The 15,866-nt window shown below is 38.3% G+C and overlaps 1 protein-coding gene across 1 annotated transcript; it reads left to right on the forward strand.

Annotated features, from left to right (window-relative positions):
* The first annotated feature begins 12,016 nt into the window (after positions 1-12,016).
* On the forward strand, positions 12,017-14,852 carry LOC129776963 (DNA replication licensing factor Mcm6). Its single transcript, XM_055782950.1, has 4 exons — positions 12,017-12,246; positions 12,298-13,331; positions 13,397-14,595; positions 14,663-14,852. The coding sequence occupies exons 1-4, from the start codon at positions 12,155-12,157 to the stop codon at positions 14,765-14,767; spliced, it is 2,430 nt and encodes an 809-aa protein (XP_055638925.1). The 5' UTR covers positions 12,017-12,154; the 3' UTR covers positions 14,768-14,852.
* The last annotated feature ends 1,014 nt before the right edge of the window (positions 14,853-15,866 follow it).

The following is a 15,866-nucleotide window of genomic DNA, read 5'->3' on the forward strand; positions in this document are numbered from 1 at the left end:
CCAGTTACAAAAGGAACTGAAATAAGATAAGAAAAGTCCGGTAATGATGATATGCATTATATTTAATAAATATTCCACGCCACTAACATTAATTTATACATTTCATTCAACAATATTCTAGAATATGAAAAAAAGGCACTTGTCCAAAAAAGTTACTCCTATACTCGCGTCGGTGTGTCAGACCGAAAGTGTTAAAAAAGTGACACACGTCCTATTTGTACCAACACATGCGATACGCTAAACGATGACGAACGACGAATAACGAAGCTAGAGAGAATCGCAAAGTCATAGTGTTAATATTTTCTGAGAAATGAACGAATTTTTGATTTATCGGTCTGACAGACCAATGCGCGAGTATAAGAGTGTTAAAAACTCGAGAGTTGCTAAACATATCCTTTTACAGTTCACGACGAAATAATTTCTAGGATGCCTCAGGACATTCGAACGTGAACATGAACGGATCAATATTTTGACGTCTATATTCACCACTGTTTTCATTTTCACGTTCAACGAAGTCGGTGAACTATGGTGAGCTCACCAACATCTCGATTCCACGGTGGAAATTCAGAATCGTTGTGAAATATTGAATTAATCCACTTTTATCAATATGAATTGTGTTTAAATGCGAGGGCAGTCCGAGAAATACTTAGCCCACATAAAAAAAACAAAATTTTTGGAAAAGTGGCGATTTATTTCTCAACATAGTCTCCTTTTAGCTCGATACACTTGACCCAGCGATGCTCCAACATCTTTAATCCATCTGAAAAATACGTTTTCCCGAGGTCTGCAAAGTAGGCATCCGTAGCGGCGATGACCTTCTCATTCCATTCAAATTTCTGCCCGGTGAGTGACTTTTTCAAGTTTGCAAAAAAAAAAGTCGCTTGGGGCCAAATCTGGAGAATACGGTGGATGGGGCAGCAATTCGTAGTGCAATTAGACCAATTTGACCGTGGCGACAGTGGAATTTCCATGTTTTCCATTTTTCTCGAATCCGCGGACACGTCCGCTTCCACACACGGTCAAAACAAAACTACGAGTCCGATTCGGCTGAAATTTTGATAGTAGCCGTTTATGATAATGTACTACGCGATAATTAATATCTCTTGTGATACTGACACCATCGGGCGATGAGGCTAAGTACTTATCGGACCGCCCTCGTATGTTTTTCAACTAATAAAAGTTTCTTCCTATAGTTTCAAGTTGTTTTCCTCGCCTTTTATATATGGACTGATGAATTACAAAAAAGTGTTTGTTCACATCCACGTTCACGGGAATTCTAAACCTGCATTTACGAGTGTCTGCTGACGAGAAATGTGGAAAAATTCATTATAAGTAATTTGCCTTTCAAAAAGTGTGCCTTCTGATGCGCTCACCTTAGCTAGCAATGGGAGGGAACCCATGCTAAGGTAATCTTGAATAATTTTTCGACCAAAACACTTAATAGTTGTCTTATGAGCGTTTATCAACGTTCTTTAAGCGGATTGCCTCTATTGAGCTGAGACTAACTTAAATAATGGTCGATGGGCTGCGTTTCAATGATCCCTAGAGCATAGTATATCGCACCCATTTCATCGACATACACGGAACAAGGATCTTTGAGTTTGAAAGAGGCACTGGAATTCACATTGAAGATGCCGAAGCCAGTGGACCCGTTTATGAATGAATCGTCAGTAAAGAACATTTAATCAGATCTAACTTTCCCATATTTTGGCTATAATATCGACGGAATAACAACGGATCGTAGATGATCTGGAATTCCATGGTTTTTTTGTCGCATGGACAGATAAAAAGACAGATGAATTACAAAAGTATGGGAAGCAAACTTGGTTGGAGATGCCTGGTGAAGGGCGCACATCGTGAACCATATATATAGAAGTTTGACCATATGTTAATAGGATTTTTCATCAAATATGTTCGTATATCACCTCCTTATAGATTCTCGATCAATCCATTTTTTTTTAATTGGGAAAGGTGTTTTCTGACTTTAAGGGGATGAATCAAAAATGTAATTCCTCTTTTATATTCAATAAACGATAAATATATTTATATAAAACTAATAAAACATATTTTTTTACTCGATTATATTGTGAATTTACTTGACTGTTGGATTCTGAGGTCATTTCAGCTACCTGTTTAAATAGTCGCATTTCACGAGGGCTGATTAAATTCATGGAAAACCTATACTGATCACCCCTCAACTTTGTTCTAAATGTCAAAACGAAAATTAAAAACAAACTATAAATAAATTAACTGGTGAAATAGTGTTTTGAAAAAAAGGTTCGATATGGAATTTTGCGGTTGGATTACAATAATTTTCATGTATTTTTTGTAATAATAAATATTTATAGCTTTCCAGAAGACGGATGACATTCCGAGCAAGTTTCTTAGTGAAGATGCTGGTTTTCGTAATTTTAAGTTCTTGTAACATGATATAGACAGCTATGAAAATACCGAGAGAAACTAAAGTAAGAAAATATAACATATCACTACTATCTAATTTTGATACTAAAGAAACCAGTGATACCAAGACTCTTTCATTTTTTTCAGGACATTTTTGGACGAATTACATCCTTGTGTAACCGGAAGATATGCGTTCAAAGGTCATGACAGAAGCTCCACCGGATCAATACCTTTACCTGTTCCGAGCAGTGTCACTCTCGGAAGGAAACCAACTTCAAGCGATGCATGAATTGACTTATAATATTACCGAGAGTATTTTGTCATCTAACGATACTTTGTATGAACGAACTGACTCCCTCGTTATGAAAGCTTCCTATGTTCATGCACAGATACAAGAACTCGAAGTGCTAAAAAACGAATTCAGAATTTGGCATCGAAAATTACTGATGCTAACGATATTAATCACTAATTTTAGTACCGATTTTCTTGCACGGATTTATTCGATGAATAAAATAAAGAAAACATTGATCATTTTTGTAGTTTTTTAATACATAGCCGATTAATTAAATATATCGCCAAAAGTATAACAGCATTTTGGAAATAATTTCGTGCAGTCATTTAAGGTAAATTTGATAAGTGTGCGTTGGACAGTACTCAATAGTGACGTATTATCACTCTCTTTGAAATATATATATCAATCAATCTGAAAACAACTTCAATTGCATTGTGAATACAGTTATCCGGTCAGAAGAGAGGAATTATATATTATTCGCACCACAATGTATACAAGCACCATTCATCATCCACATTGAAACTTTTTCTGGATAGTCTGGACGTAGTTTCCGTCCAAGGGTTTCGAAGTCATTTCATATGCATGTAGTATAGAACCAGGTTCATCAGTCAGGTTCGTTTGTCTACATCAAACTTTCGGAAAAGCTCTGTCGTTTGCGTAGTCTTCTTATATCTTCTCGTTCATAAAATACGTTCTAGAAACTAATGGTTGGTTTACACTTCGCGTAAATCGTGATAATCCCAGGAAGTAGTAGCCATATGGACAATGATATTTTGTGTTTATATTAGCCCGACGATGCTGAACGTTTTTAAGAATTGGATTTTGCATGCTGTTATCAATCATTTAAATTTCACGAAAATACTTGCTTGCAAAAACATGAGCAAACAGGATAATATGATTTGTCACATATGACAGATTTATCTGTCAAATGCAAACGCGACTATTTTTACGACCGTTTGAAGTGCGACTATTTCTAATCGTCGTGTCCAGTTAAGGAATAGACGCACAATATACAGTAAAAAGAAATCGGAAAGTGCATATAATCGAGTCCCCCTGGACTGCCTATGTTTGCATAAGAGACGAAATCACCAACACCATTAGTGTTGGAAGAATGCAAATTTGTTGTTTTTTGCCTACAAGCGTAATCATGCAAATTTCCAATGAAATAATCTGTCCAGTTGAAGGATATAATCGGCAAAACGAGAACCTAGGAGATTTTGCGGATTGAAACATGTTTTTTTCCATTTGGAAAACGCTTGCTTCTATTTATGCGGACAATCAATCGTATCAATGAACATTCAAGTGCGCTACACATACAACGTCACCGTCACCGCCCGTCAACTATTCTCTTGGACATATTTTGCCGACGTCAAAGTTACCGGTGATTGTGTATGTGAATGCTACCATACGATTTCCATGGGAGAATATTTGACGTTTCATTCCTTTACGTTGACTTCACGGTGACGGGACGTTGTATGTGTAGCGCACTTTTTTCGCATAGCTAGACGTAATCACCAGGTTGCTCTGTCTGTAGCGTTAGTATTTACATTTCCGATAATAGTAAAAACGTCTCCGGCGGTAGCTTCAGTTGTTATCGGATAAAATCAAAAAAGTTTGGAAGAAATTTAGTGAAATGTCTAGAAAAGGAGCTTTGGATTTGTTGCGAGTCTATGATAGTGCTCTTTTTTCCTGAATACTCTGGGATATGATAAGAACAGCAGGTTCGTGTTTTTTCAAATTATTGAATTTGTGAAGGCAATCTGCAATGTTGGTAATTTTAGCAACATGATATTATATTATTCGCATAAAGATGATGGAGTGACTTACACCAACGGTATGAGTAAATGCTGAGTATGTGGAATAATTCGTTGTCGAATCCGAGGAGTTATAATGCTAAGAACCAATATTATTAAATTTTACTACTGATCTGATTGTTTCATTATCCACTTGAATATTCAAATGCAGAAATTTAGGTAATTATAACATTAAAAACAGGAAGTGGGTTATATCTATGGTATAACCGCAAGGGTGACGTAAGACTATCGTTGATTTAGAGATCATTTGTTTGGAGTTGAATCTAAATTCATTCTGAATGAATGAATATTTGGGGGACTTCGAAAACGAGAGCGTTACGTTGGAGGCACAAGGTTTTATGCATCCAATATTGGATACGGAAATATCCTACTGATGGGGAACAATAATCTTCAGAAGCTATCCTGTTAATTTGCGATTGATTGAAAATCACAAAACCAAATGTATTTGGTCACAGTGTTACATGGATAGAAAACATTCAAATAAACTTTTTCACATGAATGTAATTTTAAATTCCCAGAGGAACTGGCAGATTATTTTCAGTAACGATTAGATATTACCACATTTTCCTCGATACTGGAAGCCCACCAGTGGTTAATGCTAACTTGATAACCATCAGTTAATAGCACTTGATTGAGACATATTTGGTCACAGTGTTACATGGATAGAAAACATTCAAATAAACTCTTTCACATGAATGTATTTTTAAATTCCCAGAGGAACTGGCAGATTATTTTCCGGATCTTTCTCAATGTTGAATGGCATCCAAACGGAAAGAATTCCGTGCGTATATGTGTGTATGTAGCGGCTACTTCGATGGTCACCTTCTCTTTCCTGAAGGATCGGCTTCTCTGTGCTCCCTCACAGTTTCAAACAAACTGCTTGCGTTTCAGGGCAGATCTCGATCCTTCGCCGTCGAGCACCCTCAGCAACGATGTTGTCTTGTCGATGTCCTCACGAAAAATGAATGCATCTCACCACCAGAATATCGCTTAAGTATGCTTTTTATGCGTGATTGAATCGAGAGAAGCGTGGTTTACGATGGCAATTTGGAAGGCAAACTAGAGTGGAATGAACTCTCTGAGCTCGGAACTTTCGGCGACTGAGCAATAATCGATTGCGGGCGCATACAATATTGGATACGGAAATATCCTACTGATGGGGAAGAATAATCTTCTGAAGCTATCCTGTTAATTGCGATTGATTGAAAAACCACAAAACCAAATGTATTTGATCACAGTGTTACATGGAAAGAAAACATTCAAATAAACTCTTTAACATGAATATATTTTGAAAATTCCCAAAGGAACTGGCAGATTATTTTCAGTAACGATTAGATATTTCCACATTTTCCTCGATACTGGAAGCCCACCAGTGGTTAATGCCAACTCGATAACCACCTGTTAATAGCACTTGATTGAAACATATTTGGTCACAGTGTTACATGGATAGAAAACATTCAAATAAACTCTTTAACCTGAATATATTTTGAAAATTCCCAAAGGAACTGGCAGATTTTTTTCAGTAACGATTAGATATTTCCACATTTTCCTCGATACTGGAAGCCCACCAGTGGTTAATGCCAACTCGATAACCACCTGTTAATAGCACTTGATTGAAACATATTTGGTCACAGTGTTACATGGATAGAAAACATTCAATTAAACTCTTTCACATGAATATATTTTGAAAATTCCCAGAGGAACTGGCAGATTATTTTCAGTAACGATTAGTTATTTCCACATTTTCCTCGATACTGGAAGCCCACCAGTGGTTAATACCAACTCGATAACCACCTGTTAATAGCACTTGATTGAAACATATTTGGTCACAGTGTTACATGGATAGAAAACATTCAATTAAACTCTTTCACATGAATATATTTTGAAAATTCCCAAAGGAACTGGCAGATTATTTTCCAGCAATGATTAGATCTTTCCGGAACTTTCTCGATGCTGAATGGCATCCTAACGGAAAGAGTTCTGCGCGTGTATGTGTCGATCCTTCGCCGTCCACCTCCTCCAGCACGTTAGGCAACGATGTTGTCTTGTCGATGTCCTCACGAAAAATGAATGTGTCTCACCACCAGAATATCGCTTAAGTATGCTTTTTGTGTGTGATTGAATCGAGAGAAGGTGTGGTTTACGATGGCAATTTGGAAGGCAAACTAGAGGGGAATGAACTCTCTGAGCTCGGAACTTTCGGCGACTGAGCAATAATCGATTGCGGGCGCATACAATATTGGATACGGAAATATCCTACTGATGGGGAAGAATAATCTTCTGAAGCTATCCTGTTAATTGCGATTGATTGAAAAACCACAAAACCAAATGTATTTGGTCACAGTGTTACATGGATAGAAAACATTCAATTAAACTCTTTCACATGAATATATTTTGAAAATTCCCAAAGGAACTGGCAGATTATTTTCAGTAACGATTAGATATTTCCACATTTTCCTCGATACTGGAAGCCCACCAGTGATTAATGCCAACTCGATAACCACCTGTTAATAGCACTTGATTGAAACATATTTGGTCACAGTGTTACAGGGATAGAAAACATTCAATTAAACTCTTTCACATGAATATATTTTGAAAATTCCCAAAGGAACTGGCAGATTATTTTCAGTAACGATTAGATATTTCCACATTTTCCTCGATACTGGAAGCCCACCAGTGGTTAATGCCAACTCGATAACCACCTGTTAATAGCACTTGATTGAAACATATTTGGTCACAGTGTAACATGGATAGAAAACATTCAATTAAACTCTTTAACATGAATATATTTTGAAAATTCCCAGAGGAACTGGCAGATTATTTTCAGTAACGATTAGTTATTTCCACATTTTCCTCGATACTGGAAGCCCACCAGTGGTTAATGCCAACTCGATAACCACCTGTTAATAGCACTTGATTGAAACATATTTGGTCACAGTGTAACATGGATAAAAAACATTCAATTAAACTCTTTCACATGAATATATTTTGAAAATTCCCAAAGGAACTGGCAGATTATTTTCAGTAACGATTAGATATTTCCACATTTTCCTCGATACTGGAAGCCCACCAGTGGTTAATGCCAACTCGATAACCACCTGTTAATAGCACTTGATTGAAACATATTTGGTCACAGTGTAACATGGATAGAAAACATTCAATTAAACTCTTTCACATGAATATATTTTGAAAATTCCCAAAGGAACTGGCAGATTATTTTAAGTAACGATTAGATATTTCCACATTTTCCTCGATACTGGAAGCCCACCAGTGGTTAATGCCAACTCGATAACCACCTGTTAATAGCACTTGGTTGAAACATATTTGGTCACAGTGTAACATGGATAGAAAACATTCAATTAAACTCTTTCACATGAATATATTTTGAAAATTCCCAAAGGAACTGGCAGATTATTTTCAGTAACGATTAGATATTTCCACATTTTCCTCGATACTGGAAGCATACCAGTGGTTAATGCCAACTCGATAACCACCTGTTAATAGCACTTGGTTGAAACATATTTGGACACAGTGTAACATGGATAGAAAACATTCAATTAAACTCTTTCACATGAATATATTTTGAAAATTCCCAAAGGAACTGGCAGATTATTTTCAGTAACGATTAGATATTTCCACATTTTCCTCGATACTGGAAGCCCACCAGTGGTTAATGCCAACTCGATAACCACCTGTTAATAGCACTTGATTGAAACATATTTGGTCACAGTGTAACATGGATAGAAAACATTCAATTAAACTCTTTCACATGAATATATTTTGAAAATTCCCAAAGGAACTGGCAGATTATTTTAAGTAACGATTAGATATTTCCACATTTTCCTCGATACTGGAAGCCCACCAGTGGTTAATGCCAACTCGATAACCACCTGTTAATAGCACTTGGTTGAAACATATTTGGTCACAGTGTAACATGGATAGAAAACATTCAATTAAACTCTTTCACATGAATATATTTTGAAAATTCCCAAAGGAACTGGCAGATTATTTTCAGTAACGATTAGATATTTCCACATTTTCCTCGATACTGGAAGCATACCAGTGGTTAATGCCAACTCGATAACCACCTGTTAATAGCACTTGGTTGAAACATATTTGGTCACAGTGTAACATGGATAGAAAACATTCAATTAAACTCTTTCACATGAATATATTTTGAAAATTCCCAAAGGAACTGGCAGATTATTTTCAGTAACGATTAGATATTTCCACATTTTCCTCGATACTGGAAGCCCACCAGTGGTTAATGCCAACTCGATAACCACCTGTTAATAGCACTTGATTGAAACATATTTGGTCACAGTGTAACATGGATAAAAAACATTCAATTAAACTCTTTCACATGAATATATTTTGAAAATTCCCAAAGGAACTGGCAGATTATTTTCAGTAACGATTAGATATTTCCACATTTTCCTCGATACTGGAAGCATACCAGTGGTTAATGCCAACTCGATAACCACCTGTTAATAGCACTTGGTTGAAACATATTTGGACACAGTGTAACATGGATAGAAAACATTCAATTAAACTCTTTCACATGAATATATTTTGAAAATTCCCAAAGGAACTGGCAGATTATTTTCAGTAACGATTAGATATTTCCACATTTTCCTCGATACTGGAAGCCCACCAGTGGTTAATGCCAACTCGATAACCACCTGTTAATAGCACTTGGTTGAAACATATTTGGTCACAGTGTAACATGGATAGAAAACATTCAATTAAACTCTTTCACATGAATATATTTTGAAAATTCCCAAAGGAACTGGCAGATTATTTTCAGTAACGATTAGATATTTCCACATTTTCCTCGATACTGGAAGCATACCAGTGGTTAATGCCAACTCGATAACCACCTGTTAATAGCACTTGGTTGAAACATATTTGGACACAGTGTAACATGGATAGAAAACATTCAATTAAACTCTTTCACATGAATATATTTTGAAAATTCCCAAAGGAACTGGCAGATTATTTTCAGTAACGATTAGATATTTCCACATTTTCCTCGATACTGGAAGCCCACCAGTGGTTAATGCCAACTCGATAACCACCTGTTAATAGCACTTGATTGAAACATATTTGGTCACAGTGTAACATGGATAGAAAACATTCAATTAAACTCTTTCACATGAATATATTTTGAAAATTCCCAAAGGAACTGGCAGATTATTTTAAGTAACGATTAGATATTTCCACATTTTCCTCGATACTGGAAGCCCACCAGTGGTTAATGCCAACTCGATAACCACCTGTTAATAGCACTTGGTTGAAACATATTTGGTCACAGTGTAACATGGATAGAAAACATTCAATTAAACTCTTTCACATGAATATATTTTGAAAATTCCCAAAGGAACTGGCAGATTATTTTCAGTAACGATTAGATATTTCCACATTTTCCTCGATACTGGAAGCATACCAGTGGTTAATGCCAACTCGATAACCACCTGTTAATAGCACTTGGTTGAAACATATTTGGTCACAGTGTAACATGGATAGAAAACATTCAATTAAACTCTTTCACATGAATATATTTTGAAAATTCCCAAAGGAACTGGCAGATTATTTTCAGTAACGATTAGATATTTCCACATTTTCCTCGATACTGGAAGCATACCAGTGGTTAATGCCAACTCGATAACCACCTGTTAATAGCACTTGGTTGAAACATATTTGGTCACAGTGTAACATGGATAGAAAACATTCAATTAAACTCTTTCACATGAATATATTTTGAAAATTCCCAAAGGAACTGGCAGATTATTTTCAGTAACGATTAGATATTTCCACATTTTCCTCGATACTGGAAGCCCACCAGTGGTTAATGCCAACTCGATAACCACCTGTTAATAGCACTTGATTGAAACATATTTGGTCACAGTGTAACATGGATAGAAAAAATTCAATTAAACTCTTTCACATGAATATATTTTGAAAATTCCCAGAGGAACTGGCAGATTATTTTCAGTAACGATTAGATATTTCCACATTTTCCTCGATACTGGAAGCCCACCAGTGGTTAATGCCAACTCGATAACCACCTGTAAATAGCCGCGCGTGTATGTGTGTGTAGCGATGTCTTCCCAGGGAACCGTTTGTGGCATCACTCTCCTCCTGATAGATTCCCTTCTGGCCTAGGGTGCACAAACAGGCTCTTGGTGACACCGTTCATCCGCGCTTTCATGATAAATAAAGAGCTTCACCGCAACAGCGACAACATGCATCAATCGCTGTTCAATTAGAACTGAGTGGATTTCCGAGCGCCGCTCGCTTATATACCGATTGGTGATTTCAATAGCCTGTTTTGAAAGCAATTTTAAGACTATTGAAACAAGTTTTTGGATCAAAAAGTAACAAGTATATAACGCGTAGACATTTTATCTTTCGAATGAAGTGTTTATCATACCATTTCGTTCAGTTGTTTAGGAGCTATTAACGCTCAAAATCTCGGTCTCCGGCGTAACGCTTTCGTTTTCGAAACTTTGATTTTACACCCCGGTATAGAAATGAAAGACGTAGTCCTACGTCAAAACATAATTGCTTTTCTTTGTTCATCGCAGTGCAGTGTACAGAAAATAGCAATTATATGAGCAGCGTTTCAATGGCTCCTTATATTCATCTATTATGAACCAATGAGGTTTTACCGAGGTGCGATCATTGCTAGTTGAAAAATCTATTATGAAACACTGAGTAATAAGACACTCCCCCTTATTCTACGCGGCGAGTGACGTGAGACTGCAAATTTTACCACTTTATTCTGGAAGCCACCTTACTTTTTAGCTCCGTTTTAATACCCGAGTCAATAACAAATGAGAACACGACTCCATATCTCACTTAGTGACGAGCAACAGTCACGCCATTCGCCTAAGGGAATGCAGTGACTTCAGTCATATCACGTCATTTGCCGCGCGGATTAAGGGGGACTATCATGACAGGCATGTTTGGACTCTACAACAACAGAGATTTTTCGGAAACGTTTTTTTTTTCAAAATTTCTCAAATGTTTTGGAACAAAAATATTTTGTTTGCATGTGCGGAGGAGGGGGAGTGGGAGTCTAAAATCATACTTTCTCTGTTCAACTGGTATGTGGACAGCCCCTTACCTGTCATGAATTGTGATCAATAACATCATTGAACGATTATTTAAAAGTCAGCCGGGTGACGTCTTTAGAGAACCCCCATTGAACTGACAGGAGCCAACATATCGGGTATCCCACTGACATTTTCCCTTTGTTTTCATATGAATTGGGTATCCCACTGACAGTTCTGCTTGAGATTTTGCTAACGATCCTAGCATCAATCATAGCACCCGGCTGTTAAAAGTCATCTGAATCGCTTTTTATTCGTGCCGTGCATTATTTGTATTCTGACTAAAACAATTTAGACTGTATTCCATGTGAAATGTTTCTGCTAGAGTGTGAAATATTTCCTGCCAGCCCTACACATTATTGCATGACAGCAAAACTGTTTCGCTTTGGCGCGCATCTGAAAAATGGCGGTTGATTTATCTGCGGTGTTTACTGTTTATTGTCGTCTCCGGTGCTGTGAGAACGCTTGATTCCGCTGAACATTTTCGGTTTGTTTTAAAAGTTCAGTGTTCGTGGTGGATACAATAAATAACTATGGATGTTGCCGATGCTCACGTAGGACAACTTCGAGTTAAAGATGAAGTTGGGATACGATGCCAGAAATTGTTCCAAGATTTCCTGGAGGAGTGAGTATTGTGGATTGTTTTATTGGGGAATCATCTAACATAAATCTTTAGATTCAAGGAAGATGGTGAGATTAAATATCTGAAAGCAGCGGCAGAGCTAGTTAATCCGGATCGTTGCACGCTTGAAGTGAGCTTCGAGGATATTGAAAAATACAATCAGAATCTCCTTACAACAATCATCGAGGAGTATTATAGGACCTTCCCGTTCTTATGCCAAGCTGTGTCAAATTTCGTGAAGGACAGAACAGAGCTCAAGAAGGAAAAGGAATGCTTCGTTTCGTTCGTAGACGTTCCAACGCGACACAATGTACGTGAATTGAAGACGTCTAAAATAGGAACATTGGTTCGTATTTCGGGCCAGGTTGTACGCACACATCCGGTCCACCCGGAGCTGGTGACTGGAACTTTTGTATGCTTAGATTGTCAAACCGAGATCCGTGACGTTGAGCAGCAGTTTAAGTTCACACTTCCAACCATTTGTCGTAACCCTGTTTGTGCAAATCGACGTCGTTTCATGTTGGAAGTAGATAAATCACAATTCATCGATTTCCAAAAGGTTCGCATTCAGGAAACACAAGCTGAGCTTCCCAGGGGTTGCATTCCACGTTCGGTAGAAGTTATTTTACGCGCGGAAATTGTGGAAACTGTACAGGCAGGGGATCGTTATGATTTCACGGGTACGCTTATTGTCGTTCCTGATGTGGGCGCTCTGCAGATGCCAGGAGCGAAAGCTGAACTTGGTTCACATCATAAGCAGGGAGACAACGTGGCTGAAGGTGTGCGTGGTTTGAAGGCACTTGGTGTTCGAGATTTGAATTACAAAATGGCCTTTTTGGCCTGTTCAGTGCAAGTCACTTCTTCCCGGTTCGGCGGAACGGATATGCCCATGAGTGAAGTGACTGCTGAGGATATGAAGAAGCACATGACTGATGCTGAATGGAATAAAGTCTACGAAATGTCTCGTGATCCGAAGATCTATCCGAACTTGATGAACAGTCTGTTTCCGTCCATTTATGGTAACGAAGAAGTTAAGCGTGGTATTCTGCTGATGCTGTTTGGAGGCGTTGCAAAAACTACGCACGAAAGTAAGTACATACACAGATTAGGGTAAAAAAATATTTCACTCGAACTAAACTTTTTTTGCCATTAGAAACGACTTTACGTGGCGATATCAACTGCTGCATTGTAGGAGATCCAAGTACAGCAAAGTCACAGTTCCTCAAGCAAGTGGCAGATTTCTCGCCTCGAGCTGTTTACACCTCGGGAAAAGCATCATCTGCAGCTGGTTTAACAGCTGCTGTCGTGAAGGACGAGGAGAGCTATGATTTTGTCATCGAAGCCGGAGCACTTATGTTAGCAGACAACGGAATTTGCTGTATCGACGAGTTTGACAAAATGGATCCCCATGATCAGGTAGCTATCCACGAAGCTATGGAGCAGCAGACTATTTCGATTGCGAAAGCTGGAGTGCGCGCTACTCTGAATGCTAGGACATCAATCTTGGCAGCGGCGAATCCAATCGGTGGCAGATACGATCGTTCGAAGTCCCTGCAGCAAAACATTCAACTAACGGCTCCTATCATGTCTCGCTTTGATTTGTTTTTCATTCTGGTAGATGAATGTAACGAGGTTGTAGATTATTCGATTGCCAGGAAAATTGTTGACTTACATTCCCATATTGAGGACCGCGTTGACCAAGCCTACACCAGAGAAGATGTGCTTCGTTACATTATGTTTGCTCGACAATTCAAGCCTATCATCACAGGCGAAGCGCTGGAACTGCTTGTGGAAAATTATGGCCATTTGCGACAACGTGACACAGGAACCTCCGGGAAGAGCACCTGGAGAATCACAGTCCGTCAGCTGGAAAGTATGATCCGATTGAGTGAAGCGATGGCGAAACTGGAGTGTTGCGAAGAAGTTACCGAAAAGCATGTCAGAGAAGCTTACCGTTTACTAAACAAATCCATCATTCGTGTGGAGCAGCCAGATATTCATCTCGATGACGAAGAAGATGCAGATCTTGCGATGGCATTGGACGCAGACGAAGTGTCCCAGCATCAGAATGGTCATCATACCGAAACTGACCTTGATAATGATACTGATGGTCCGAAGAAAAAGTTGACGCTTTCATTCGAGGAGTATCGCAACCTATCGAATATGTTGGTTCTTCATATGCGTGGCGAAGAAACGCGCTTCGAATCAGAGGAGTCACAGTCAGAAGGTGTCAGAAAGTCCGAACTAATAAACTGGTATCTTGAGCAAGTAGCTGAACAGATTGAAAGTGAGGAAGAGCTGCTCGAGAGGAAAACTTTGGTTGAGAAAGTTACGGACCGATTGATCTATCATGTATGTTTAATGTTAATTTTTCTCATATATAAAATAATGTCATTTTATTTCTTCTATGTGACCATAGGATCAAGTTCTTATACCGTTGAAAACATCCAACCTTGGGGACAAGGAATCACAAGACGAAGATCCACTACTGGTGGTACATCCAAACTATATCGTTGAGACATAATTCCACGTCATGTACTTCTGTTATGAATACGTTAATTTTAGGATTAAGTTTTGTTTTAACACATTTTTAATAAACGAAGAAAACCATGTCAAAAAAAATATTTTATTGCTTAATATATTCCACGTAATGTGCTTCGCTTATAACTTATACAATGATAAACTTCAGCCTGAATATTGTTGCACAAGTTCCTACAAAAAAATGGATCCTATTCAACTTTGATGTTTTTCAATACGAAATAATTAGACAGTTCAATCATTGTCACGTTTGGATGCAGTTTCACAGTTTTGAGAGTAATGTACATGATATATTTCTAGTCTACTGCAAAATGGGAGGAAGAAAGAAAGCTGGACGATTACAGCCTAGACCCTGGCCCTTCGAAAACGAAACATTAACCCTTTCGCTACGAGTGCCGGACAGTTAAAAATGACTCTCCTCTCAGTCGTTTTGCTCCGAGCAGGACTACTCGCTTTTAACGCTCGTCAATTGGGGGTCTTCGTAGCCACATTGGTTGATTACTAAGCGATCGTTCGTGAGTTCAAACTCCGTGCCCTCAAATGACCATATTTGTGTTGTTATAGAATAACTACGTCCACGCAACAATCATCAGCGATGGAGATTTGATCCACGGTCGATTGGAGAGCGATTCATCTAATACAACTCGGGCTGCTGTGCTATGAATAACACGGTTCCCGGAATAAATCGCACCAGAGAACAACTGCTACAGAAACAACCGCTCAGAAACAGTGTAGTAGGCCAAAAGTATTGTGGCCCGGAAAAATATCATGGGTAGAATACGGCATGTGATACCGTGCGTGACCGACAGCGCGAAAGAGAACTAAGTATCCAGTAAAATTATTATTCTTTTCCATCCCTATCCTGTTTCTTATCCAAACCTCTCCCTCTCTTCCGAAACGCAATATGTGGTGTCCGATACAACTACAGACAGCTCCGGAGTCCATCATAGATGCTGACCCCCATCACCCATGTCTGGTTTTCACAGTTTACTTCACGTCAATAACTCCACACGCAGGTATGGGCAAAATCGCATCGAAATTCGTTCAACAACATTCATTTCACAGATAAAAACTCACCCTTCTAT

The sequence above is a fragment of the Toxorhynchites rutilus genome, chromosome 3, assembly GCF_029784135.1.
Source record: "Toxorhynchites rutilus septentrionalis strain SRP chromosome 3, ASM2978413v1, whole genome shotgun sequence".
In the NCBI taxonomy this organism is placed as follows: Eukaryota; Metazoa; Arthropoda; class Insecta; order Diptera; family Culicidae; genus Toxorhynchites; species Toxorhynchites rutilus.

Coding starts and splice junctions, on each gene's coding strand:
- LOC129776963 (XM_055782950.1), top strand. CDS start 12,155: ATGGATGTTGCCGATGCTCACGTAGGACAACTTCGAGTTAAAGATGAA. Junction 12,247..12,297: donor TTCCAAGATTTCCTGGAGGA/GTGAGTATTGTG, acceptor ATAAATCTTTAG/ATTCAAGGAAGATGGTGAGA. Junction 13,332..13,396: donor TGCAAAAACTACGCACGAAA/GTAAGTACATAC, acceptor TTTTGCCATTAG/AAACGACTTTACGTGGCGAT.